The sequence below is a fragment of the Lasiodiplodia theobromae genome, assembly GCF_012971845.1.
Source record: "Lasiodiplodia theobromae strain AM2As chromosome Unknown scaffold_12, whole genome shotgun sequence".
NCBI lineage: Eukaryota > Fungi > Ascomycota > Dothideomycetes > Botryosphaeriales > Botryosphaeriaceae > Lasiodiplodia > Lasiodiplodia theobromae.
In genome coordinates this window covers 789,689-812,916 of record NW_023336322.1, presented here as the reverse complement: position 1 = coordinate 812,916, position 23,228 = coordinate 789,689, and the positions used below count along the sequence as shown (strand labels likewise).

Sequence of the window (23,228 nt, the reverse complement as noted above, 5' to 3'; positions counted from 1 at the left end):
ACCAAAACCCACCATCTTTCAACTATAGTTGAATTTCAACGAAATCAAAATCCTTTCTCATTGCTATAATAATAGCTCGTCCTACAGATAGCTATTGTAATGAAAAATTAATGTTTCTTTTGTAAGAGAATGTCAACCCACACGGTTTAAGAGTGGGGTTTGCCAGCGAGGCGTCTAAGAACAGGGGACTACGAGGAGACAACGAAGGTGTGGAAGTTGCTAAGCGGCTGAATGGTTGAATGAATCAAGTGCCAGAAGGCGGATGTGAATAATGAAGAGGTGGCGAGGCAGGGCTGTACCTGCTGGACCGAGCACTTCGCTGGCCACAATCTGGTACTTCTAGCCGGGACGAGCGGTGGCTGTAGAAGGCGGGAAAGCTGATCAACTCGCCAATCGAGCGGTGTATGGTAGGGCTGTGACGCTAGTACCAGGGGCCGAGGCGGTGGCTACGTAGTGCGAAGAGGTCGACCAGCGGCGGCTAGCCCGGCTATAGAAAAAAGGGGTCAGTATAAATGCGCGGGCTACCCAACGTGGTTTTTGCTCATGTCATGGATAGCTCAAGCTATCGTCTGGACGTGTTTCAAGAATTTCAATTCCACATTCTCGTCAGGACGATAGCTTCAACTACCCACCTCTGTTAATATTTTCTCCATTCTACACCAAGCAAGCTCATTGAATGATGTACTTCGCCAAAGAATGCGTCCGGTCCTCACACCCTGCACCCTTCGTGTAACAACTTCCGCAAAGATCATAATGTCCGTCATCGCACTTCGTACAGCCTAGCGAATATGAACCTTAGTGTTGGTACAGGGTAGCTGTAAAGTAAGAAGACTTACGGTAAAAAGAGTCCCGTGATTTGCCTAATGAGCCCTTACAGAACCTGCATTTCTTGTCGTGGAAATCGCCGGAGACCGAGTACATGGCAGAGTAGGCATAGTATCGGATGAGGATATGGCCAGCCTCACGATTCTTGCATGAACGTCCCATCTCATAGCACCGCTCGCACATTGCGAAATCCCCACAATTGGGGCAGTCTTGTGGAAGTCAGTTCCGATTACCCATGCAAAGGTGCATATGATGACTTACAATAATATGGCCCTTGTTCTACCCGCTTCTCACAGGTATTACAAGGCACTGCATCAAGCGAGATGTATGTGTATGGGCCGACATTTTCTGGCACGTTGGCCCTTAGATAGACGTATAAACGATGTTCGTCTGGAGTTTCGCAAGTGTGGCCAGATCCATAGCAAGACTCGCATAGATCATACCCATCCTTGCTCTGATTGCACGAATCGCAATCTGAATGTTTGTCAGTAAGACTGGTTTTGCCGAAATTCCGTGCGCGAGCTTACAGTAATAGCGGCCTTGGGTGACCTCTTTTTGGCAGCCGACACAATTCACTTTCGGAGCAGCTGCAAGCCGCCTGTTGGTTTCTCCCTTCTCAGAAATCACAACATCTCCAGCAACCGACTTCTGCATGATGACCATTTCGCGATCAGTACATTGACAGCTGACGCCGTTACCGAAGCACGGCATGCAGAGATCGTAGTCATCACCGCCCTGGCAGCAATCTGCAATCAAACCGTCAGCATCCATCCTTGGCCCACATCGCTCCAATCCAAACTTACGCGCAAACCTCCCCTCCCTAATCGACTGCCCACAGCCCCTACAATACTGCCCCAACGGCCCCAACAACCGACTACACTTCCCCTTCAACGCCAACTCGACCTTAATCTCCGGATCCAACAGCTTCTCCATCGCATACGCAAACACCGCCTCCCCCACGACCTCAGCAATAAACTCCTCCGTCTTCTTCGCCGCCAGAATCCCCGCCACATAACCCACCGCATGCCCATCGCCCGCCGCACCCGCCGCGCCGGCCGCCGCCTCCGCCCCCACGTGACCGGCCAACGCACCAGCAACCTGCTCATGCACCGCATGGCCAACCGCATGGCTCTGATCCGCCAGCCCGTGGACAAACCCCTCACTCGCGCCCGCCAAATCGCCCACCACATTCCCCGCCTGATCGAGATGCGTGCCAGGCGGCAACCCCGGCGTTGGCATCAACCCGCCGACCAAATGCCCAATCTCAGCCCCCAAGCCCATGCCCGCCAGCGCCGCTCCCACCGGGATGGCGACGTCGCGCTTGGTCGGGTCGTGCAGCTTGACGCCGCGGGCGGTCAGCTCGGCGCGGATGATGGCGAGCTTGCGGCGGGCGACGACGAGGCGGCGCAGGCCGAAGGCCGAGACGCCGAGGGAAATCCCGGCGCTGTGGATCGAGTGGCCGACGCCGGCGCCGATGGAGCAGGAGGCGGCGAAGTGTTGGCGGAGTTTTTTGATTTCTTCTTCTTGGAGTTGCGGGGTCGTGCGGGCTTTGGTCTTGGCGATGTAGGCGGGTTCGTCGAAGTCGAAGGTGTCGTGGAGACCCATTTTTGATGATTCGTTTTGTTTCGTTTTTGCTCTTTGATGGTGGTTTTCGTTCAAGGGGTCTATTCGTGGACGTCGTTGGGGTTGAGGATGGGAAAAGGGGTATCAGGAGGAACGGAAAAAAATTTTAGTGGTTTGGGGAATCAATGTGAGATGAAATCGCAGCGCTGCTGGTTGTGGTCGTGATAAATGGACGTTGATGACGCAGATGCTATGACGTGGTTGTCGCAAGAAAATTGAGAGCAGCACAGCCGCTGAAGCGGTGTGGCAGAGATCCACCGAGGGTTTGGACGGCGATCAGACAGAAATCCCCCCCGGCTTTATAGCGAACAAGCTTGGTCAAGGCTCGGTAGCAACGGGATGCTTAGCCTGTTGTGGTAAAATGTGGGACCGAACAGGTCTAGACAGGAAGGATAAGCTTTGTGAATCATGGACAGCGCCACAGGCGTGCGAATGTTGATAAGGATTCAAACAGCGCCATTGAAAGCAGCTCCTGATGGAAACATGTGCTTCTTGCACTCGCAAAGATAACTCGAGAGAATACCTTTCGATTGATGATGCATATCGCCTACATCGTGTTGGAAGCGCCCGAGTGCAGGGCCGAACCGCCTACAAAAGCCTCGCTTAAGTAGCTGCACGCAAAGGCGCTACTTGCACTAGAGTATATCCACGACAGCGAATCAAATGCGCATTGTAGGGGTTAGTAGAAACTCGGGGGCTCGGGGATTTTGCTATAGACAAAGGTGCCAAACAATCCTCAGCCATTCGATAAATTAGCTCATCGATGCGACCGGGCAGTGCATTCATCACTGTACGTACCAAATATCACTTGTTCGACATTTAACCATTACACACTTGGATGCAACTCCATCGTTTTCTACTTCAAAGCCACAGTATATAAATCGAAAATGATATCGCAATACAGCATCTCAATACACCCCAATAATTGATACGAAATTTGGCTAAATTCGATGCACCCTCGCTCTGGCGCGTTTCCTAACCCAGGGGAATGGTGACGCCCGTTCGCTCACAACTTCATCGAAACAGTACAGAAATCCGGATCCTCTTCAAACTTAGCCTTCAGCTTCAACAGCTCCTCGACATCCCAAGCAGCCCAAGGCAACCTGCCCTTCAAAAAAGCCGCAGCCGGCGACGCAAGCCACACGGCAAAACCCTCGGGCAAGCTAATATCATCGCCCTGAAGGACCTCCTCCTTGATTCCCAGCGCCTCCACGCCAGGCGTATAAAGCGCGCCAGGATGAAAACTATGCACGCGCACAGGTTGCCCCGGCATCCGATCCAGCTCAGCCTGCAAGTGGCGCACAAAGTGCGTCGCCGCTAGCTTCGTCGCGCTGTACAGAGCCAGCCCCGGGAAAATCATGTGCGTGGCCGCCGACGAGACCTCGATCAGGACCTTGGCGCGGGCGGGGGCGGCGGCACGCGCGGTGGTGTCTTTCTTCGTGCCGACGGGGTCGACGCCGGGCTTCCATCCGGGATTGGGTATGGCGGGCAGCTCGGGCGCGAGGAAGGCGCGCGCGAGGTTCGCGACGCCGAAGACGTTGGTCGCGAAGGCGTTTTGGATCACGGCCGGGTCGAACTCGAGCGAGACTTCGCCCTGGTCCAGCACTGCCGCGTTGGCGACCAGGACGTCGACGTCGGCGGTGGAGTCGTTGCTGGCGGAACGGAGGCGTTCGCGGATGGAGGCGAAGGTCGTGTTCGTGGTCGAGGCGTCGCGCACATCGAGGCTGTACGTCCAGATGGTCGTGCCGTGGTCGGCGTGCAGTTTGGCGGATGCTTCGTCGAGCACGGCTTGGCGGCGGCCAAGGAGGATAACGGTTGAAGCACCGGCTTTGCAGAAGCCGCGTGCGATGGCGTATCCTATGCCGCCGCCGCCGCCGCTGATGGCGACGGTCTTGCCAGCTGCGCTGTTGGCGGGGTTGGTAGGGTCGATGGCCGGGTACATGCTCCGGTGGAGCGTCTTGACTGGGCAGTACTTCTCCATGGTTTTTTAAGTGTTTCGATGACGTAATGCTGAAGAGTAGATGTTGAGAGGAGGTGATTGTGGTGTTGATGGTCTCTTCCATCGCTTCATCGTGCTATTTTATAGTCGTCCCCGCTGAGCACCGACGATGGAGATAGTGAAGTTTCGGAGTTTTGCATCTTCATGATTCAGTATATCTTTCAATGATACGTAAATGGTCGTCCGTAGATTGTTGTCAAGTGAAATTCTAAAGTCATCATGGAGCCGATTAGCGAAGTTGGGCGCTTAAAATCAAAGTTCCCGCCGATTTTCGTCCGCGGATTTGAAATAGGGGAAATAACACCCGAGTTTTGCTCTTCGTTCGTCCGCCGCCTGTTATATCACTACATGCTTCAGTATGCTTTGCAAAACAACTGTATGCGAGATTCCTAAAAATTAACGCGCTATGCGCATCCCTGACCACAATTGCGACTCAATTCCATCGGATAGCAGTTCAAGAAATACCGAGTCCGTGCTCAACCTAAAGGACTTCTAAAGGAGCTATAGCGCTTTGTAGATAGAAGGGTAAACTTATCTAGTAAATACTTGTAGAAATAGCTGTTATTTAACCTGGAAGTAAATTGCATGGTTTAGATCAGCCACCACTATGACGTACATCCACCCGATTCGACTTCAAGAAGTTCAATAGAGGCACTTGCAGGAAATTCTGTTTCGCATTGAGATTTGATCAATCTGACCATGACGTATCGATCAAATTCGTCGTGCATACAGTTCATGATCATCGATCGTACCCTTTATGCCCTTCTAAGCACGGACCGTTCCAAAACCGGACAACGCCCAGCCCCGGAGTTAAATCACGTTATATCCAGAAGAACTCGGACATACGACCAAGTCAGCACGGTAGTGTCAACAACTGCTCACTTAAATAATTCTCAGATGCTCGCCATTGAAGCCGGTTTTGAATCTGGATGTTCTGCAACTGTACCAAAAAAAAAAAAAGGGGGGGGGTAATTACCAAAGAAAAGAGGGAGAGGCAGCGATATCTATCGTGATGAGGGCATGGATCGTGGCTCGATCAGCGGTCTACATCAATGTATACTACCTACGCTGCATGTACGGGCGATGTACTTGGAAAGGCATGTAAAGAAGACTTCTACGTAACTCTCACATCCCTTCCATGTTCGTTTGCTGGGTAAAAGTAAACCTTATGAGAACCTTATCACTGAACAAGGAGCGCCAATTCGATACGAACTCTCGTCCTATATACCGCACAATGCGTCTCGATGGGGGTCGATGATGTTGAAAAACTTTTTCCAACACTCGATCAATCTTCAGAAGAAAGAAAACCCGCGAGAATTAGTCCTATGGGAAACAAAATCCTCCTTACCGGGGCTACCGGATACGTTGGCGGCACTGTCCTCGATCAACTCCTCAAGCACCCTGCACCCTCCCTTCGATATCTCACCTTCGACGTGCTGATACGCGGAGAAGAATCAGCACAGAAACTCAAGGCTGCGTATGGCTCTCGCGTCAACCCTCTTCAATGGAAAGGACTTGGCGACGTCGAGTACATCGCCGACACAGCTTCGAATTACGACATTGTCGTCAACACAGGTTCAGGTTTCATTCCAGCAGGCGCTCGGGCTTTTGTCAACGGACTAGCCCGCCGCATCAATGCCGGTCATCCGATGCCGTGGATGCTGCACATCAGTGGGTGCACGAACCTGGGCGACAAGCCATTCACCGAGTACGCCGATCCCGACCGTGAATTCGACGACGCGGACCCCGAAAAAGTCTACAACTTCATCAAAAGCGAGGACGAACGCGATCCATATCCGCAACGAACCACCGAAGTCGCCGTGCTTACCCGTGCCGAGGAGACGGGTGTGCAGGCCGTCAGCCTTACAACACCGTGCATATTCGGCGAGGGCTCGGGACTCTTCAATCGAGGCGGCCTCGTTGTTCCCATGGCTGTTCGCTATGTTGTCGAGCATGGCTATGGCTACAAGTTGACCGACACTGCCAACTTCGACTGGGTGCACGTGCAGGACCTCGCTGCGCTCTACGTGCTCATCGTGCGTGCCATCCTCGAGCGCGAAGACCGTGGCGTGGGATACATTCCGTCAGGGAAGAGAGGAATCATCTTCCCTGCTGTCGCACGCGTGCTGAACCTCGAAATTCAGCAGCTCGCGCTCGACGCTGCGTTCAAGGCTGGAGTGTTGCCTCGCGAGGATACGCCAAAGGAAAAGGAGATTCGACAGGAATCACTGCAGGCGATTGCTGATGAGATCTGTGCCGGACAGATCGCGATAGCCGAGCGGGGATTGGCTGGGCATAAGGGCATGAAGGGAACAATGGCTAAGAAGTTGTTTCAATGGAACCCTGAGAGACTGGATGATGCGTGGCGGCAAGATTTCATGGATGAAATTGTCGCATTGAAGGAGGGAAAGAGAGAGACGACATTCGAAAGCTGCATTGGTATAAAGCAAAAGGCTTGAGTGGTGAAATAAGGTTATGGACGATAGCACGGTCATGATCCAAAGCGGAAAGGTGTTGTCAATCACTACCATTTTTGAGTGAGGCGCGAATTACAATTAGAGTCTTCAGTACAGCCAGACATGATTGGAGTGCCTCCCCCTGATTGATGCTTCCCCGTTAATTACAACTCCCTCACCCGCCATCCTTGCAGTCTCCCCAAACTTCCACCACCTCCCCCCATCCCCCATCCAGCCAACCACCCGAGCGATCCGAGAACCACCCTAATAATCCCTCTACCAGCCACCACCGAACCCGCTGTTCTCGCAGTAGTTGCCGTAGCAGTTGCACGTGCTCTTGCAGCACTTGGACCGGCTGGTCTCGGTCTCGACGCCGTAGCGCTCCCTGCAGACGCGCGGGCAGTCGTTGTCGGCGTCGCACTCGTTCTTGCCGCCCTTGCCCTTGCAGCCGCCGGAGCAAGCGCACCAGCCGGAGCAGCACTTGGTGCCCTCGTCGGCGAAGGCGTCCTTGCCGAACTCGTCGCGGCACACGCGCGGGCAGTCGTTGTCGTGGTCGCAGGTGCCGGAGGCCCACACGCTGCCGCCGTCGTCCCAGCGCTTGCTGATGTCCTCGCGGAACTCGTCGTGGCGCGCTGCCAGCTTGTTGTCGTGGGGGCCCGTCTCGAAGGCCCCGGCGAAGGCGCTGCCGAAGGTGGCGAGGGTGAGGAGGACGCTGGTGAAACGCATGGTGGTTGATTGGTTTTTAAGTAGTGTTGTTGGTGAGGAGGTTTGAAGTGATTTGATTTGATGAGAGAGCTGATGATGGTGGCGACAGTAAGACGGGTTCTTGCGTGCTTCTTTATATATGTATCTGGGTGATCCTTTAAACGGTCAGACAACACTTCTCCTTTCTCAACGTTTGTGTCCCTCATTGCTCTGAGTCTCTAGCACAGCCATGCCAGAATGCCGAGGGAAACCTTGTTCTGAGTTGTTTCCGGCTCTTCCGAGACGGTGAAGTTGCCTACTGACGTCGACGAGCTAGACTGAGATGATGATCTACTCGTACACGAACTTCCAGAAGCCACATTTCGAGCTTATTCAGCGAGGCTGAGGGATGGAAAGAATGTACTCAGGTACTGGAAGGTTACTTCCTTGAGTAAGGCTCCTGAGTCAACTGCGGGGCTGGGGGGCGTCATTGGCCAACCCCACAAATGTTACTTTTTTAGCCCAACGTTTATCTCACGTGCCTAAAAGTATAGAATCAGCCGCAGGTCCGATTGGGGATCCGAGTTTCGCAAAGTGACGCGTTTCGCTGGCTAAGATTAGTAGCCGGCGGTTGCCGCAATCAAAGCTTACTAGCCTTGGCAGGAAACTTTCATCCGCGCTAATGCCTTTTTCGGCTGTTTCTAGCAGCGATCATGCTTTCAGCCTTCCGCCTTGTTCCTGGGTTGTCTTGTTTAGTAGCTATGTTGTGTATTTGCTCGATCATTCCCCCTATTCAACAATCTAGCCCCTCCATGACTCTGCTTGTGAACTTGGCAGGTTGTGATGGCTGGATGTAGTTAAGCTGTAGAGGACTCGCGAATGTCTCGGCGCCGAGGCCTTGTTCGAACTGTAATAACTTTCGGCAATTGAGTGAGAACCCATCATCACAGAGAGCGTGTCAAGTGTAAGCTCATGTACCTGTGCCCTAAAAATACAACCAATCAGCGAGGGGTGGCTACGAGGGTATGAAGTCAAATCACGCGGAGAACTTCTGCATCGTAGCAATCGCACACAAATTCAATCGCGTAATGTTAAGCATACGCTTAGAGTGCAATTCACGCACCGTAGAAATGAGGCTCTCATAGCAAGAAGAAGTCCAGTGGCAGCAGAAATGGCATTGTACAGACACTACATAACAGTACTTTTGTCTTTTTGGCCTGAGCATTGCATTCTTGTGAACTTTGTCTACTGTGAAACAACGCCAAAAGTTCTTCTGAGAAATCTAATTTGCACTTCATACCTCACCGCCACCACAGTGATGAACTCCTAACAGTAATGTTCTCAGTGGCAAGGCCTTTTCCTGATGCGAACTCCAAGGAACCAGTGGCGGTCTCAATTTCAACTCAATACCTGACATCGCTGGCTCAAAAATTCCCGCAAAGCCTCGAATCGAGGGACTCGGGGATTGTAACCAAAGACTGCAAGCTCAGTTTGTCCTGACAGCTGACTATTTTGGACATTCAAGCGGCTGAAGATGGAATCCTTACCGACCTCCAAAGGATCGCTCGTTCCAGGCCCTTTCGGAAAGAGATGTAGGATGAACGATCTCGCATAGTCGACGCGACTATTGTTGGGGATACGCTTGTACCTGACAATACGAACGAGTCGGTGTGTTGTCATCAGGCACGAGCCCTTGAAAGGATCTAGGGAGCTATGTCCGTGGTCGTAGCCGAGCTTTGAAATGTCGGTGACAGCTCTGGATGCGTAAAGCTTGCTATTTGTATTTTTAAAAGAGTGAAGTGGAGGTTTCATGTATTTTCGCCCCTTCGGAAACCTCCGTGCTGAGCGTCCTCTGCACAGCGATGCCTCCCGCAGTTGTGCCGTTCTCCATCTTCTCTGAGGTCCAGAAGGCGTAGTCGATGAAAAGGTGATAGAATAAGATGATAGGGTCAAAGCCGGCCGTCTTTTCATATCGCCGAGTCTACCCTCGACGGCCAAGTGTACACGGTTGTGTAGAATTTCCGGGGTAATAGAGCGTAAGCGCATTCGAGACTTAACACTACCGAATTACTTGCCGATGGTTACGAAAGTGAATTTAAAGCCTCTTGAGAGTCATTAGGCACCATTACTTACAACACCATTCATCGTTCTCGGGACTATGTCCGAGCTCGAGAAGAGGGATAGTGCATTACGAAGCTTGGGCTACGAAAGGTACACATTTAGCCATGAGCTACTAGCTACGCATATACTTGGCTAGAACATTCTTAATCTGCCTGTCCTAGTTGGGGGCCGGAATCGTTCCGTCGAGGGAGTTGGCCACCAACTGGCTACCTCTAGGCATAGAACAACATGTGTGGCTACCCCAGCCGCATTGGAGAAGGGGCCTTCAGATAAAATAATAACAGTGTAAAGTCTAGATGATATTTCTTTGCACCACACAGGTATGTCCACCTTGCCACACAGCAAGTTGTCACTTAAATCAAACGCCGAAGTTGATCGGATACTGTGAATAATCCATGCGCTAAAATCTTTCGATAGTGGAAATTGTAGCCTTTTGACACACCGGTGAAAACTTAAAGCGCGGATTCTATGGCGGTTCTGGAAAACTGCATAATTAAATTGTCAGTAGCAACAAACAAAGAGACGTTATTCTGAGAAATACCTTGACCTATCCTCGTCGTTGATGAGAAATAGAAGAGCTGCCATCGTTTTGATGATGACGCTGATGACCAAAGCGAAACCAGAACCACCAGCTTTGTATGTCGCGGCTCCGAGAAAACTCCCTGCAATGAGAGCAAAAAGGAATGCCGCCCGCCGGTTGCGGCTTCGATTCTTCGTGATGCCAGCAAGCAAAAACGGGTCGATGAAGATATCGACCCACGCAGCCGTTGCCATTGCGGTCGTCATGCTGTTAGCACAAAGGTTAGTGGTAAAATCCAACAGCGACGGCGCACTCACTCTGTGATCCTTAACGCCCGCACCATTGATACTTGGGCCCCTGCGGAGAATGCCAGTAATCCCAACACTGTTTTCCCCAGTGCAGATGCATTGGTTGACGCTTCAGGGAACTTGTATTGAAGGATCGCGCCCGCCGTGATCATCAATGTCTGCAAGATACTAGACAGAACAAGCCACCACCGTTGCCGCACGGACCGTATGAGGTTCGCGAATTGTCCGAAAATCAGAACGCCGGCCAAGAAGAACCCGAGCGACAAGCCAATTGTCGGTACGGAGAGCATGAGCTTCGTGGCCCGGTCATCCAAGAGACCAACCGCGAACATGACCGTGTTTCCTACATCAAGCTCTCGTTAACGAATCGTTTCGCATATGCGTGTGCAGCTGCTGGAACGTGGGACCTACCTGTTTGATTGGAGGCGAAACATTGAAAGTCTGGGTAAGACACTGCATCTTGAATACCAATCGCAAGAGCAAGGAGAAGCAAATTGAACTCAAGCAAGTGTGACTTTGTGTTCACCTCCCGATTGAGAAATCCTCCGAACTTTCGCAATGATCGGGCCAATGGATTCGAGCCAGTCCCCTCTTCCATTGTATTGAGTTAATGGAAATAGTCTTTTACTCTGGCTTCGCAGACTGCACCTTACTATTGGAAATTCTAAATTAATAAAGTTTGATTTTGCTGATTTACTATATAAAGCTTCAAATCCACAAGTTCGTCCACCATCGGCGACCATGTCGGCGACCTCCTGCCAAGTCCGTGAACGGCGATAACTCACTCAGAAAATGCGCCCGCCAAGAAATGGCCCTGTTCACACCACCAGTAACCATGATATTCCCAAAAGGCTTTGTGCACGTTTTGTAGTAAGTTAAAACACTGATGGCGGAATTGGTAAGAAAAATTATGGCGGCTTAGGCTGCGCCGGTAAGAATGACAAGAACGGGAATGGAGAACGAGATCGGCGAGCAGGAGATAGAACAGGAGGATTGCTATTGGCAACGTACACGGCGATGAACTTCTCCCAGCCTAACAGGACGGAGTTGGTGGGGAGATTGAATGAAAGCGAGGTCGCCGAACGGACTGGGACGGAGCTTTAGTCGCCGATAACACCATCATCACCACCACTACGCAACTATATATGCCAACGCGTCACCCAAAATTGAACCTCCCGCTCATTGGTCTTGAATGATGTATCAATGCCTGGTTTCGCAAATGGCCGCCTGGTTTCGCTGTTTTTCCCTAAATCAGTTTAGGTCTTACTTTGTATACAAACGCTAAACTGTGTTAAGTAATGGAGCCTCTTGAAGCGGAGTTCATACGGATATCAAGCGGAATTCAAGTGGTGTAGTACAGACCCTGTCAGACTGTTTCAAACATGTGGCGGAGCCTATTCCTTGTCCCCCAACAGCCGGATTACCTGCGGAGTACGGCCGAAGCGCCGAGTATATAGCACTACCCCGCCGTGGACAGCTTCCACATCAACACAAAAAATCACACCACTGATAAAAACGCAACAATGGAGAGCTACACGAAAAAAACCTTCACCTCCTCCCGCTCCCTGACGTATACCTACTACGACTCCGCCCCCACCAAACCAATCGACGCCTCCAAACCCACCATCTTCCTCGTCCACGGCTTCCCCGACAACGCGCACCTCTGGAAACACGTCCTCCCCCACCTCGAGCCATTGGGCTTCCGCATCATCCTCCCCGACCTGTCCGTCACACACCCCCATCCCCCCCATCCAACCCAAAACCACTAACCCCGCACCCCGCAGACTCGGCTACGGCTCATCCTCCCGCCCCACGACCGCGTCCCACTACACCTCCCGCGCCTGCGCCGCCGACTACGCCGCGCTCCTCGCTGCCGAAGGCATCACGCGCAACGTCATCGCCATCGGGCACGACTGGGGCTCGTACTACGCGCAACGACTGTATCTCTGGCACCCGGAGCTCGTCGTCGGCCTGGGCATGCTGTCGGCGCCGTACATGCCGCCGGACGCGCCGTTCGACCTAGCCGGCGCGAATGCCGCGACGGAAGCAGCCACCGGCTGGCCGCGGTTGGCGTATTGGGAGCTGTTCACGGCCGACGACGCGGCGGCGGTGCTGGATGGGCATCTCGAGAGCTTTTGGGATGCGTGTCATGGGGCGGGGGAGCATTGGGTTAGGGGGAAGTTTTGTACGAGGGGGGAGTTGAGGGCGTTCGTGGAGGGGGGTAGGGAGGCGGAGGTGCTGGAGTATGCGAGGCCGGGGAAGGGGTGGCGGGAGGAGTGGTTGAGCGCGGTGAGGGAGGGGGGCGGGATGGCGGGGGCGTTGGGGCCGTATTTGGCTATGGCCGGGAATTATCAGTATGAGGTTGAGAAGGAGTTGCCAAGGGAGCGCATCGTGGTGCAGGTGCCGTCGTTCTTTTTAGGGTGCGAGCGCGATGATGCGTGTTTGTGGCAGTTGATTGAGGGGCCGAAGAAGGCGGGGCTGCTGCCGGATTTGACGGTCAAGATCATCGATTCTACGCATTGGTGCACGATGGAGAAGCCGGGCGTGGTGGGGAAGGCGCTGTATGAATGGCTATCTGAGAAGTTCTAAAGTGGGATGGAGAACACGAAAGAGCTGTTATTTGAGAGGCATTGTAATTTATGGTTCTACGTGTTGGCCAAACTCATAAAAGGGTAGTGGAGATAATCAAGGGAGAGGAGAAAATATTATAGGCACTCAGAATCATCATTTATATGAATAGAAAATAGTGATGATGCTTTGAGATGATAGATGATTGTTTTGAGAAGAGTCAAAACTTGTACTACAAGCTTCTTAGTCATTCAAGGAGCCTGTCTAGCTAACATCTCAGACTACAGGGAAGATTAAATTAAGCGTCCCCAAAAGGAAACCAACATTCCCACAAGAGACATTACCTTTCCAGACGAGGACAATGTTGGAGAAGTGACATTTTCCATACCCACTTGACCGGTCAGCATCCCTTTACTTGACTTCGCATCGTAGGCGCCCAGCTGTTGCAGTAGCTGGACGACTGCCTCATGTTTGCCGTGGCGTGCCGCGTTCAATGCCGTCCCATACGGGCCACCTTTAGCATTGATATACGCATCTCGATCGAGCAGGAGCTCGACGACCGCTTTAGAACCTCCATAGGCTGCCGCTTGTAATGCAAAACCGTACCTCCCACCTTTGGTATTAATGTCAGCTCCGCAGTCAAGTAGATACTCGACGATACTTTTACTGCCTCGATAGGCGGCCGCCTGTAGCGCAGAATCAAACTCGCCGCCCTTCGCGTTAACGTCGGCGTCGTTGTCAAGCAGAAGCTTAACCACGTCTTCGTTGCCCTCGATGGCGGCAGCCTGTAGCGCGAATCCGTATTGGCCGCCCTTCGCGTTAACCTCGGCACCGTGGTTGAGTAGAAGCTGAACCACGCTCTTTTTGCCCGTAATAGCGGCAGCCTGTAATGCGAAGCCGTATTGGCCGCCCTCCGCGTTAACTTCAGCGTCGTGGTCGAGCAGAAGCTGAACCACGTGTTTTTTGCCCTTAATAGCGGCAGCCTGTAGTGCGGATCCGTATTTGCTGCCCTCCGCGTTAACATCGGCACCGTGGCCGAGTAGAAACTCAACCATGGATATGTTGCCCGAAGCGGCAGCAGCCTCTAGTGCGGAGCCCATCCTTCCGCCTTTCGCGTTGACCTTGGCGCCGTTGTCGACTAGTAGCTGAGCTATAGCAATGTTCCCCTGTGAAGCGGCCAACACTAGCGGAGTACCAAAATCAATGTTGTACGCGTTGATGGGAGCGCCATATTCCAAGAGCAGGCGGACAACTTCCGTGTCGCTGTGCCCGGCAAACAGAACGGCGTGTAGGATGGTACCGTATGGTTCGTCGTGGATATCTGTCTTGGCGCCGTGGCTCAGCAGCACCCGCATGGTCCCAACATGTCCATGTTTGGACGCTATGTGTAGAGCGTTTCCTTGACTGCCCGCCTGGGCATTTACGTCAGCTCCGTTGTTAATGAGCAGCCGTACTACGCTTTCGTGTCCATCATAAGCCGCTGCTTGCAAGGGAGAGCCCTGCTCCCCACCCTGAGCGTTGACGTCGGCTCCGTTGTCGATGAGAAGCTGAACCACTTTCTTGTGTCCATCGTAAGCTGCTGCTTGCAGTGGACTGCCGTACGTCCCACCTCTGATATTGACATCGTGATGCTCCAGCAAGGTCTGAACCTCATCGAGTCTTCCACTCAGTGCGGCCAGATATAACGGGTTGTCACCCTGATCCTTCTTGCGAACGGTCTCCGCTTCAGACTGAGTGGACTGATCCATGAGCCACCGCGCGATCTCATCATGATTCGCATCCCAGGCTGCCTCCGACGCTTTGCCATGCTCGCCACCTCTGGCGTTGACATCGGCGCCACGGCTCACTAGCAGCTTCACAACATCGAAATGTCCTGCGCACGAAGCTGCCTGCAGAGCGTAGGCATGCCCCTGCCCCTGCGCATTGACATCGGCCCCATGGTCCAGAAGTAGTTGGATTAGCTCGAGGTCCCCGTGAGTTGCGGCTCCTAGTAACGGGCGAGGGTGTTTGCACCCAGAGGAATTGGCGTTGGCTCCATGGAGGAGTAGAGTACGGACAATTTCGGTGTTCCCGCTTGCCGCGGCTATCTGAAGAGCTGAGCAGGAGTCCTCATCCTGTGCATTAACTGTCGCCTGGTGTTCAAGTAGCAACTTGACTACCTTTGCGTGGCCGTGGCACGAGGCCGCTTCCAAAGCGTTATCGAACAGTCGGCCCTTCGCGTCTACATCGGCCCCGTGTTCGAGCAATAGTTGAATCATCTCTTCATTACCTGTGCATGAAGGCTCGTGAAGAATGCTGCCGTGTTCACCCCATCGCGTGTTGACATCAGCGTGGTTGTCGAGAAGCAGGCGAGCCGTGTTCATGTCGCCAGCCAGGACCACGCGGTGCAGCCAGAGGTCGCGCAATGTAGGTAGCTTGTGTAAGTTGTCGGAAAGCCAAGCACGGCAAGTACTTAACGCCGGGCCGGCCGCCAGCGCGTGCTCCTGCCACTCATTGACTATGTACGAAACCTCGGGGCGCAGCTCCAGGAATCTATGCAGATCGGGGTTGGGCGAAAGCTCGCCGTCTTCCTTGCGTTGAATTATCCGCTTTCCGTGTTGGAATTCTCTGGCGCTCATGCATGTCCAGCAGATCCTGAGCAAGAGGAGATGGGTCTCGTCTGGCACGACGTGATACCGTGATATACCTCTGATGAGCCCGAGAGTACCAAGCATCTTTGCAATGACGGAGGCGATGAAATTGTAGATTCGGCTATTGTTCAGTACGGGAAGCTTTCGAGTGAAAAAGGTGTCACTCGAGTAATTGATCGAGAGGCGACGGTCAAGAAGATACTCTTTGGCCGATTGGTGAACAAAACGTATAGCGAGAGATGAGTCAAGGTAAACCAGGGACTTGCAAGCTTTGTGTAGATTTTCGTCAGGCTTCACCTGCTCTAGCGCTTGTATTCCACTGGAACTCCATTTTCCCGGACGTAAGGTATAAAGTAAGCCGAGTTCTTTTGGTCTCAACGGTCGCCGGGCGAGAGCAGCCATGCGCAGGACGAAAGCGGCTTCTTCTGCATTTGCCGAGTCGATCTCTCTCAACATCCTGTCGTACACATCGTGAAGGTCCCGAGGCAGGTTTTGGAGCTTCATAACGACTTCCTCGTTGGTCAAGGCTTTATCAAGATCCTGGAAGACAAACGAGGCCCACAGGTAGGTGTCGCCGGCCTGTTTGCTGATTATCCTGTGGATCTTTGGCTCCATGTTCGAAAAAACCGGAAGATTCTTGATCCGGACTTCGATGAACCTGGAGACGCTGGCACTGAGGTGTTCGGAGATGTTCTTCTGTTCAACTTTCAATATGCGACCATCGAGGATTTTTGGAAAGTCCGATTCGGACCTTGAGGTCAGGAGGATTTTGATGGTGAGATCCCGTTTCTTAATTCTGACCGACTTAATGAATAGCGTGAAGAGTTCCTTCCGTGAAGTCTCATCGCACTTGTCCATCCCGTCGATAATGAGGTATACGTCACCATCAAGACTCTTCAAAAGCCTGACGAAGACGGTCCAGAGGTTGTTAAGATTGTCAGGAAGTGAGTCCCGGTATTGACCGTAGAGATGACTGATATGCTTGAAGTTCTCTTTGCGTTGCTGTAACAACTGCACAAGAAGTCCTGCGAGAACTGCCGTGGTTGTGTTCCTTTGTGTGTGGTAGTCGCAGAAAAAGTGGGCAACGGCCTTGTGATGATCTTGCTGGCTCTCCACGTCCAGTAGTTTGTCTATCAAGAAGTGGGACATCATTGTTTTTCCTATGCCAGTGTTTCCGAGGAACATGAGGAGAGAGGAATCTTTTCCAGAGTGCCAGGACTGGCACTGGTCTAGATCGAAGAACCACTCACACGTGCCATCAATCCACTGTTCTTCATTCTTCAAATCCATGGTAAAGTCCTCTTGGGAAGTGGTTGAGCCCAATCTCCTCAGACAGTCGTAGTAGTTATCCTGATAGCCTTTATTCCATGAAGGACGATAGTTAGCTACGTGGCTTACTAATACTGAGTGGCCGAATAGTCGTCTGCAGATAAAACATACTGGTATTGGAGAACGCATTCATATTGAATTCCTTTACAGATATGCTTCCTGTATGAAGATATCAGCATAGTTTTACAAGCACGAGATGTTAAACTAACCGGTGATTGACATGTTTTTGCGGGCAAAAGCATTCCCCATAACTACTCCACTCGTCTCATCCACAGTCGAGGCGAAAATCGTCCTTCCCATGTTCACAAGTGCCGCGTCTGCTCCTGGTGTGGAGGCCCCAGACTGCGGGTCTTCCATCGGAAACGAGGGCATAGGCAGAGACACTGCGAGTGGAGGCCGAGGATCCTCCTCTTCCATTGGTACAGAGGGCGAGCGGCTGGGTACTGGGCCTTCTGCTAGAATGATCTGCGGTTGCGTGCTGAACGGGTATGGTGTGCCAATGTGCTTCGACGCACTATCAAACACACTCGTCGACCCCAGTCAGAGATATGCTGCTGAAGGACGGCACTTGGTGAAGGTGGGACTTGTATTTAATGCTCGTTTGTATCACCTAAAGTTTTGCTTTGGGGTCAGCCGAGCGAGGAGGGACGGTGTGACTTTGTAGCTGTGACGATCACTGTTGCTAGAGCACGGCATTCCATGTGCATCTGTATGCATGCTAATGTTAATGGGTATTGCCTCGTGAGCCAGACGTGACCGGAAGGCTTTAGTTTATGGAATACGAATGAGACAAGATTTGATCTTATTTCGATTGGAGGAGAGGCATGCGTGCAGCTGAAAGCCCCGCTACGGTGAAACCTGTATGCAATGTGACTTTCATCACAGCACTAATCGACATTACATGGGCTCCACACCTACTTTCTCAGCTTGCCAGCGCAGCCCTCCAAGCTGAAGTCTCCTCGGCGGTCGGTAGCACCTTATGTTCGTTACCGCTAGGATCCACTCTCCCGAAAGGACAATGCTCCAAGAACAGGATTTTACCGAGTATCCTAGGCTGTAATAGGTTATTTCTCCGATTGCTCATTGAAATTGGGAGGAGCGCTGAAATGGGCGATTTCAGTGGAGATCCCGCCGTGCGACCGTGCCGCCTCGGGAGCCAGGCAATCTGAGGATCCCTTCGCTAAGCGGCAGACAGCCATCACAAGTTGCCCCAAAAGCATTTCAAACGTCTCCGCGCTTCACCGCCTAGTGTGGGTGAGCTTGAAAATAGTAACGCATTTTGCCAACTCAGTACATGAAGCGCAGCCGCAGTGTAGGCAGCAAATCCACTCTTTCCGAGAGGGACCCTCGGTCTGATGCATGCACACGGCCACGTCATCCCTGACCCGCATACTGATTCAATTTAGGCCCCAAGTCTGCCTTGAGCCCGATTGCGCATCATTATCCACACCGAATTGATTGACGGTCTGATTCTCACGCCGGCTTTTTGGCTGTTGGTGCCATCGTTTACACTGGTTCATAGTCATCAAAAGTACATAAAGATTGGTTGGTGAATACATATCAAACACGAAAACAACATCCGGTTTAAAGCGGTGTGCTGACACCCTTTCAATAGGGCAAGCCCCTCTTGGTAGGACCTTACAAGATTCTGCGTGGTCACATGCCGGCTGCTGTGCCGCTGGCTCGGCGAAGGTATTGTACCGGCTTGCCTCATCTCCTTCCGGGTGGATCAACCCTTCTAGATTTTCTGGCTCTCCTATATCTCTCAACGCGCAGCGTCATACAGTGTCAAGCACGATCTTATCCCGACTCCCAAATCGTCTCTTCGCCATGGTAACTTTGGATCCGGCGCTCTACACCGTCGCATGGATCGCCCCGCTCCAGATCGAGACTCGAGCGGCCCTGTACATGCTGGACAACGAGCATGACGGCAGGTTCCGTTTGGGCCGGGGCGATGACTACGTGTTCCACGCTGGGGACATGTGCGGGCATAACGTTATCATTGCAACGCTGCCGGCCGGCCAAGAGTACGGCACAGGTTCCGCGGCCGCCCTCGCCGATCGGGTGAAAACCTTCTTCCCCAATCTTTGGTTTGGACTGCTGGTGGGGATCGCTGCCGGCCTCCCGAAGCTCTCTGGGGATCCCATTCGTGATGTCCGTCTCGGCGACGTGCTCGTCGCTCTTCCTACCCCGAATACCGCCGGCCTTATACCCTACGACCTCGGCAAGGAAACTGAGAACGGGTTCGAGCTACTGCGCGCTGGACATGTTCTGGCCGTCACAGAGCCTGTCGTCAGATCCGCAATTGGCAGCATCCAAGTCAGGGCGCCAAACGATGCAGAGCGGTTTTTGCCTTATTACGAGAGAATCAAAAACGAGGAACATGCCACAGGCACCTTCAATGACCCTGGACAGGAGAATGACGCATTCTATGAATATGACAGTGATGGAGAGGAACACGAAGTCAAACGGGAGCCACGGCCGCCATCCAGACGCACTCGAGTATGGTACGGGAGTATTGGGTCAGGAGACAAACTGGTCAAGAGCGCCTGCAAGCGGGACGTACTCAAAGCATTATTGAAGGATGAGGTCATCGGCCTCGAAATGGAGGCAGCTGGTACCATGAACCGCATACCAGTTGGTGTCATCCGAGGAGTCAGTGACTACGCGGATGCCCACAAGAATCACATTTGGCAACCATACGCTGCGGCCATGGCTGCAGCATACGCCAAAGCAGTCTTGGCGGCGATTGGACAGAATGAGGCTCCACTACCGAAGCCACAAATGGCATCAGCAGAGAAAAGCAATGTCAGTACTGTCCCTCTCACGAATACCGATTTTATTTTAGGCTGATGTATACAGATTGACAAGGCATCTCAACCGCAATATGTACGTGAAGGTAAAACTACGTACCATGGACCAATCAGTGATGTCTTTGGGGTTGTGGTGGGAAACGTCTCTGGTGGTCGTATCTCGGGCGCTCAGGTGGTGAGTTTAAATACTCGTTGGACCGTGACAGGTAGCCCGGCTGATCTTCTTCCAGACCAACAACTATGTACAGCGATAGTTGGAAAGTCCAATGGTGAAACAAAACTAACCCCAGGAATGACCCTCTCCCTCACTACAGCCTTGAGGGTGCAGTTCGCTGTCACGTTAGAGGCGATAGAGAAGACAAAACATAAGGACAGAAATAGCCGTAGCGAGAGACTAGACACATTGCATGAAATAGAGGTGACTTAGAAAACTCGAGCAACTGGAGAGTGCATAGCACCTTCTTCACAAACATATCACCGGTGGTTGATGCAGGACAAGCGGGGACCGGAGCAGCGACCTGTAAACTCTGCAGGCTAGGTACAGCAAAAAGCAAGGGAAGAAAAAGCCGAACGTAGCAGGGGCCAGATACCCACGATTACCCGAGTAGCGGTTAATGGTTCCTTACGTGATTCGACAACGGAGCGTCTGCAGAGATAGAGTGCGGGTCATGGTGGAGAATGAGACTGGCCAATTGCAGGGATGCACGAATCACGATGAAAGATGAACCCCACCCTATGTTTATTGAGGCTATGCAGAATTCCACTAAACTTGCAAGGCTGCATTCTTTTTTAGCGAATATACAAGGGTGCATGCTGCTGCCTAATTTAATAACGAAATAACGCCTTGAATCTGCCGTGTTCCGGATATATAGTTTAAGGCTCTGTTGGCACATTGTGTCCCGATTTCTCTTTGAATTTCGCCCTCCTACGACACGAAATCCCGGAAGATCGCTCAAATTTTCCTGTAATTTACTGATTAGAGGGAAAAGGCCCCACGTGGTGATATTTGCCGAGGATTGTTCTTTATCCTGTACCATTTCCACCAGCCCTCCTCGAACATAGTTGCCACTATGGCCGATGGATTCGGAGAGCCCCTCTTTAACCCCTTCCGAGCAAAAGTCGAGTACGTTAGCTGTCAGGGCTTGAGATGTATCTGTCCGAAAAATGATTTCGATGACTAATAGACTTCACAGCGTTATCTTCGTGGATGGCTTTTGTAACGGCCACTCAGGCGCGGCTGAGACATCATCTCATATAGTCTGGCCTCAGGAAGTCCTAGCGCAAACAGGAAAGACCGCCCGAGTCTTTCGATTTGGGTATAATGCCACGTTCAGTGACTTCTTTCCCGGACCCAACCATACAGGCAAGTCAATTGATGACCATTCTGCCAAGCTTCTTCGAGGTCTTGAGGGTATCGCTCAAACAGTAAGCAAAGAGAGACATGTAAATGTATATAGAGTCGGACTCTAATTCGGTAAAGGGAGATCGTCCGATTATCCTTGTCGCCCGCGACCTTGGCGGTCTCGTGTGCGCAAATGCGTTATCTAAGCAGGATGCTGACCCGGCCGTCGTCAACAATATCCGTGGGCTTGCCTTTTTTGAGACACCATTCGAAGGCAAAACGGCTGCCAGGTGGGCGAAAGCCGCTCAAGACTTATTCGCCTTTGACGGATCGAATATGCCCAGCAACCTGAAGGAGCGGACTTGGAAACTCATTGGTGTCAACAACGAATTTTTGGAGTTTTTGAAGCCCCGCAATGAGCATCTTCAGATCCAGTGCTTCTACAAGATGTACGCATCATCGCCACTACTGTCTGAAGATGAATTGGTCGAGATTGCGAGTGAGAACTGGGACGAGATTTCTTCTCAGCTAGCCCAGTGGATTAAAGAATTTGGCACGCCACCGGCCAAACCTGAAGATGCCCCAGTTCCTGTAGGCATCTCTACAACATCCATTCGCTATCATTGCACAGTCACGCTAACTTTCATATGTCTAGCCAGGGTCTGCGGTAGTGGGTGACACCAACTATTATAAAGAGATTTCGGGAAACTCGGGGGTGGTGGCAGGAGGGATTGCCAACACTAGTCGAGACGGTATCCGCGTGACGGGTTCTTCCACGGTGAGTTCAGTCCTTGTTTGGGGGTTACAGATTACGCAATTGACTTTTTCCCCAGACCAACAACTACCGGGGCAAGGGCCATCGACCCAGAAACGATAGTTCCTTACTGAAGACTGGCCCAGAGCGACGGCGCTAGAAGTCTAGCGTAACAAAGAGGAATGAAAGAAGGAAAAGCACCCGAGGTTACGAGAGGCACAGGCGGTATTCCAGGCAGTACCTATGGCACTGACAAGCGGCCCACCGGAGGCGTTTCCTTAAGACCAACTGCTTGCCGATTGCTTCTTCTGTTTTCCTGATTTGCTCTTTTCTTTTACCATTATGGCAGCATTCTTCCCTAATTTGTCATGTTTGTCATTTGCAATCTTATTCGTGCTCTGCCCGTAGACGATGATATCATGCAAATTGTAACATCCTGCACGTGAAGCAAATCTAAAACCCACATAAAATTGAAAAAACATGAGATAGTGATATATATCCTAATAGAAGCCAAGATAATAAGCCCTATGCAACTTTTGACTCATCCCTCGGATCAGTCTCGGCCGGACGTGGAATGTACAGCGTAATCAGAGATGGACGGTGACCGTGCGAAGTTGCTGAAGTAGGAGCACAGACAACATCCGTTATGGAAGTGGTCAGAGTGAACGTCATGATGCTAATTTCAGCATCGGTGGACTCATGGACCAGCACCACCGGCTGGGACCATACCGAGATATATGAATGCACTGTCGGAGTGGGGCTGCAAGTACCGGCCTTGGTAGCCACCACAACAGACGTCACAACCTCGGTGCTGAACATAGTTACTGTGGCGGGTGTAAGCTCACTGAGCGAAGGCTCAACTGTTATCGTTTTGTGTTCGATTAGGGTAGTAGGAGCAACAGTACCATTTCGATCCAATGTGTCCTGCACAGTTTCCCGAAAAATCATTGGAAAGATGAAACCGAAGGCCATGCTGTAAGTCTTGAGTATCGTTACCACGAGAAACATGGCTACTCCAAGTACAATGATTATGCCTGCGATATCATGGGCCTTGATGTAGCGTGCCATCGCGTTCTGTGGTACCGTCCACCGAGCCTGCTCAGGGTTGAACCTACCTTTGCCGAAATGCAGCAGAGCTGCGGGGTTTTTTATTCTTCATGTCCTTTATTCAGGCTAAACAATGTTGTATGAGACATTTGCATTGTTCGCTCGGTTGTGGATCTCACACCAATTCCTTTCTACACATGTGAATCAGA

At 52.0% G+C, this 23,228-nt stretch overlaps 8 protein-coding genes across 8 annotated transcripts; 4 read left to right on the top strand and 4 right to left on the bottom strand.

Annotated features, from left to right (window-relative positions):
- Positions 1 to 795: 795 nt before the first annotated feature.
- LTHEOB_4689 (Zz type zinc finger domain-containing protein) lies at positions 796 to 2,430 on the bottom strand (the record flags this gene model as incomplete). Its single annotated transcript, XM_035513750.1, has 5 exons — positions 796 to 815; positions 876 to 1,034; positions 1,087 to 1,299; positions 1,353 to 1,571; positions 1,629 to 2,430. 5 exons carry the CDS (start codon positions 2,428 to 2,430, stop codon positions 796 to 798), a joined length of 1,413 nt encoding a protein of 470 aa, XP_035374738.1.
- A 1,024-nt stretch (positions 2,431 to 3,454) lies between these two features.
- Positions 3,455 to 4,429, bottom strand: LTHEOB_4688 (Short-chain dehydrogenase/reductase SDR; the record flags this gene model as incomplete). The annotated part of the gene is made up of 1 exon (XM_035513749.1): positions 3,455 to 4,429. One exon carries the CDS (start codon positions 4,427 to 4,429, stop codon positions 3,455 to 3,457), a length of 975 nt encoding a protein of 324 aa, XP_035374737.1.
- A 1,343-nt stretch (positions 4,430 to 5,772) lies between these two features.
- On the top strand, positions 5,773 to 6,906 carry LTHEOB_4687 (NAD dependent epimerase/dehydratase family protein; the record flags this gene model as incomplete). The annotated part of the gene is made up of 1 exon (XM_035513748.1): positions 5,773 to 6,906. One exon carries the CDS (start codon positions 5,773 to 5,775, stop codon positions 6,904 to 6,906), a length of 1,134 nt encoding a protein of 377 aa, XP_035374736.1.
- A 273-nt stretch (positions 6,907 to 7,179) lies between these two features.
- Positions 7,180 to 7,629, bottom strand: LTHEOB_4686 (Ring finger domain protein; the record flags this gene model as incomplete). Its single annotated transcript, XM_035513747.1, has 1 exon — positions 7,180 to 7,629. One exon carries the CDS (start codon positions 7,627 to 7,629, stop codon positions 7,180 to 7,182), a length of 450 nt encoding a protein of 149 aa, XP_035374735.1.
- A 4,430-nt stretch (positions 7,630 to 12,059) lies between these two features.
- LTHEOB_4685 (Alpha beta hydrolase fold protein) lies at positions 12,060 to 13,125 on the top strand (the record flags this gene model as incomplete). Its single annotated transcript, XM_035513746.1, has 2 exons — positions 12,060 to 12,259; positions 12,321 to 13,125. The coding sequence occupies 2 exons, from the start codon at positions 12,060 to 12,062 to the stop codon at positions 13,123 to 13,125; spliced, it is 1,005 nt and encodes a 334-aa protein (XP_035374734.1).
- Positions 13,126 to 13,355: 230 nt separating this feature from the next.
- LTHEOB_4684 (uncharacterized protein) lies at positions 13,356 to 17,480 on the bottom strand (the record flags this gene model as incomplete). The annotated part of the gene is made up of 4 exons (XM_035513745.1): positions 13,356 to 13,385; positions 13,449 to 17,119; positions 17,175 to 17,222; positions 17,273 to 17,480. 4 exons carry the CDS (start codon positions 17,478 to 17,480, stop codon positions 13,356 to 13,358), a joined length of 3,957 nt encoding a protein of 1,318 aa, XP_035374733.1.
- A 1,413-nt stretch (positions 17,481 to 18,893) lies between these two features.
- On the top strand, positions 18,894 to 20,130 carry LTHEOB_4683 (Nacht and WD domain protein; the record flags this gene model as incomplete). The annotated part of the gene is made up of 3 exons (XM_035513744.1): positions 18,894 to 19,871; positions 19,926 to 20,051; positions 20,107 to 20,130. 3 exons carry the CDS (start codon positions 18,894 to 18,896, stop codon positions 20,128 to 20,130), a joined length of 1,128 nt encoding a protein of 375 aa, XP_035374732.1.
- Positions 20,131 to 20,946: 816 nt separating this feature from the next.
- On the top strand, positions 20,947 to 22,132 carry LTHEOB_4682 (SesB-related regulatory protein; the record flags this gene model as incomplete). The annotated part of the gene is made up of 5 exons (XM_035513743.1): positions 20,947 to 20,999; positions 21,211 to 21,301; positions 21,357 to 21,809; positions 21,874 to 21,996; positions 22,052 to 22,132. 5 exons carry the CDS (start codon positions 20,947 to 20,949, stop codon positions 22,130 to 22,132), a joined length of 801 nt encoding a protein of 266 aa, XP_035374731.1.
- Between the last annotated feature and the right edge of the window lie 1,096 nt (positions 22,133 to 23,228).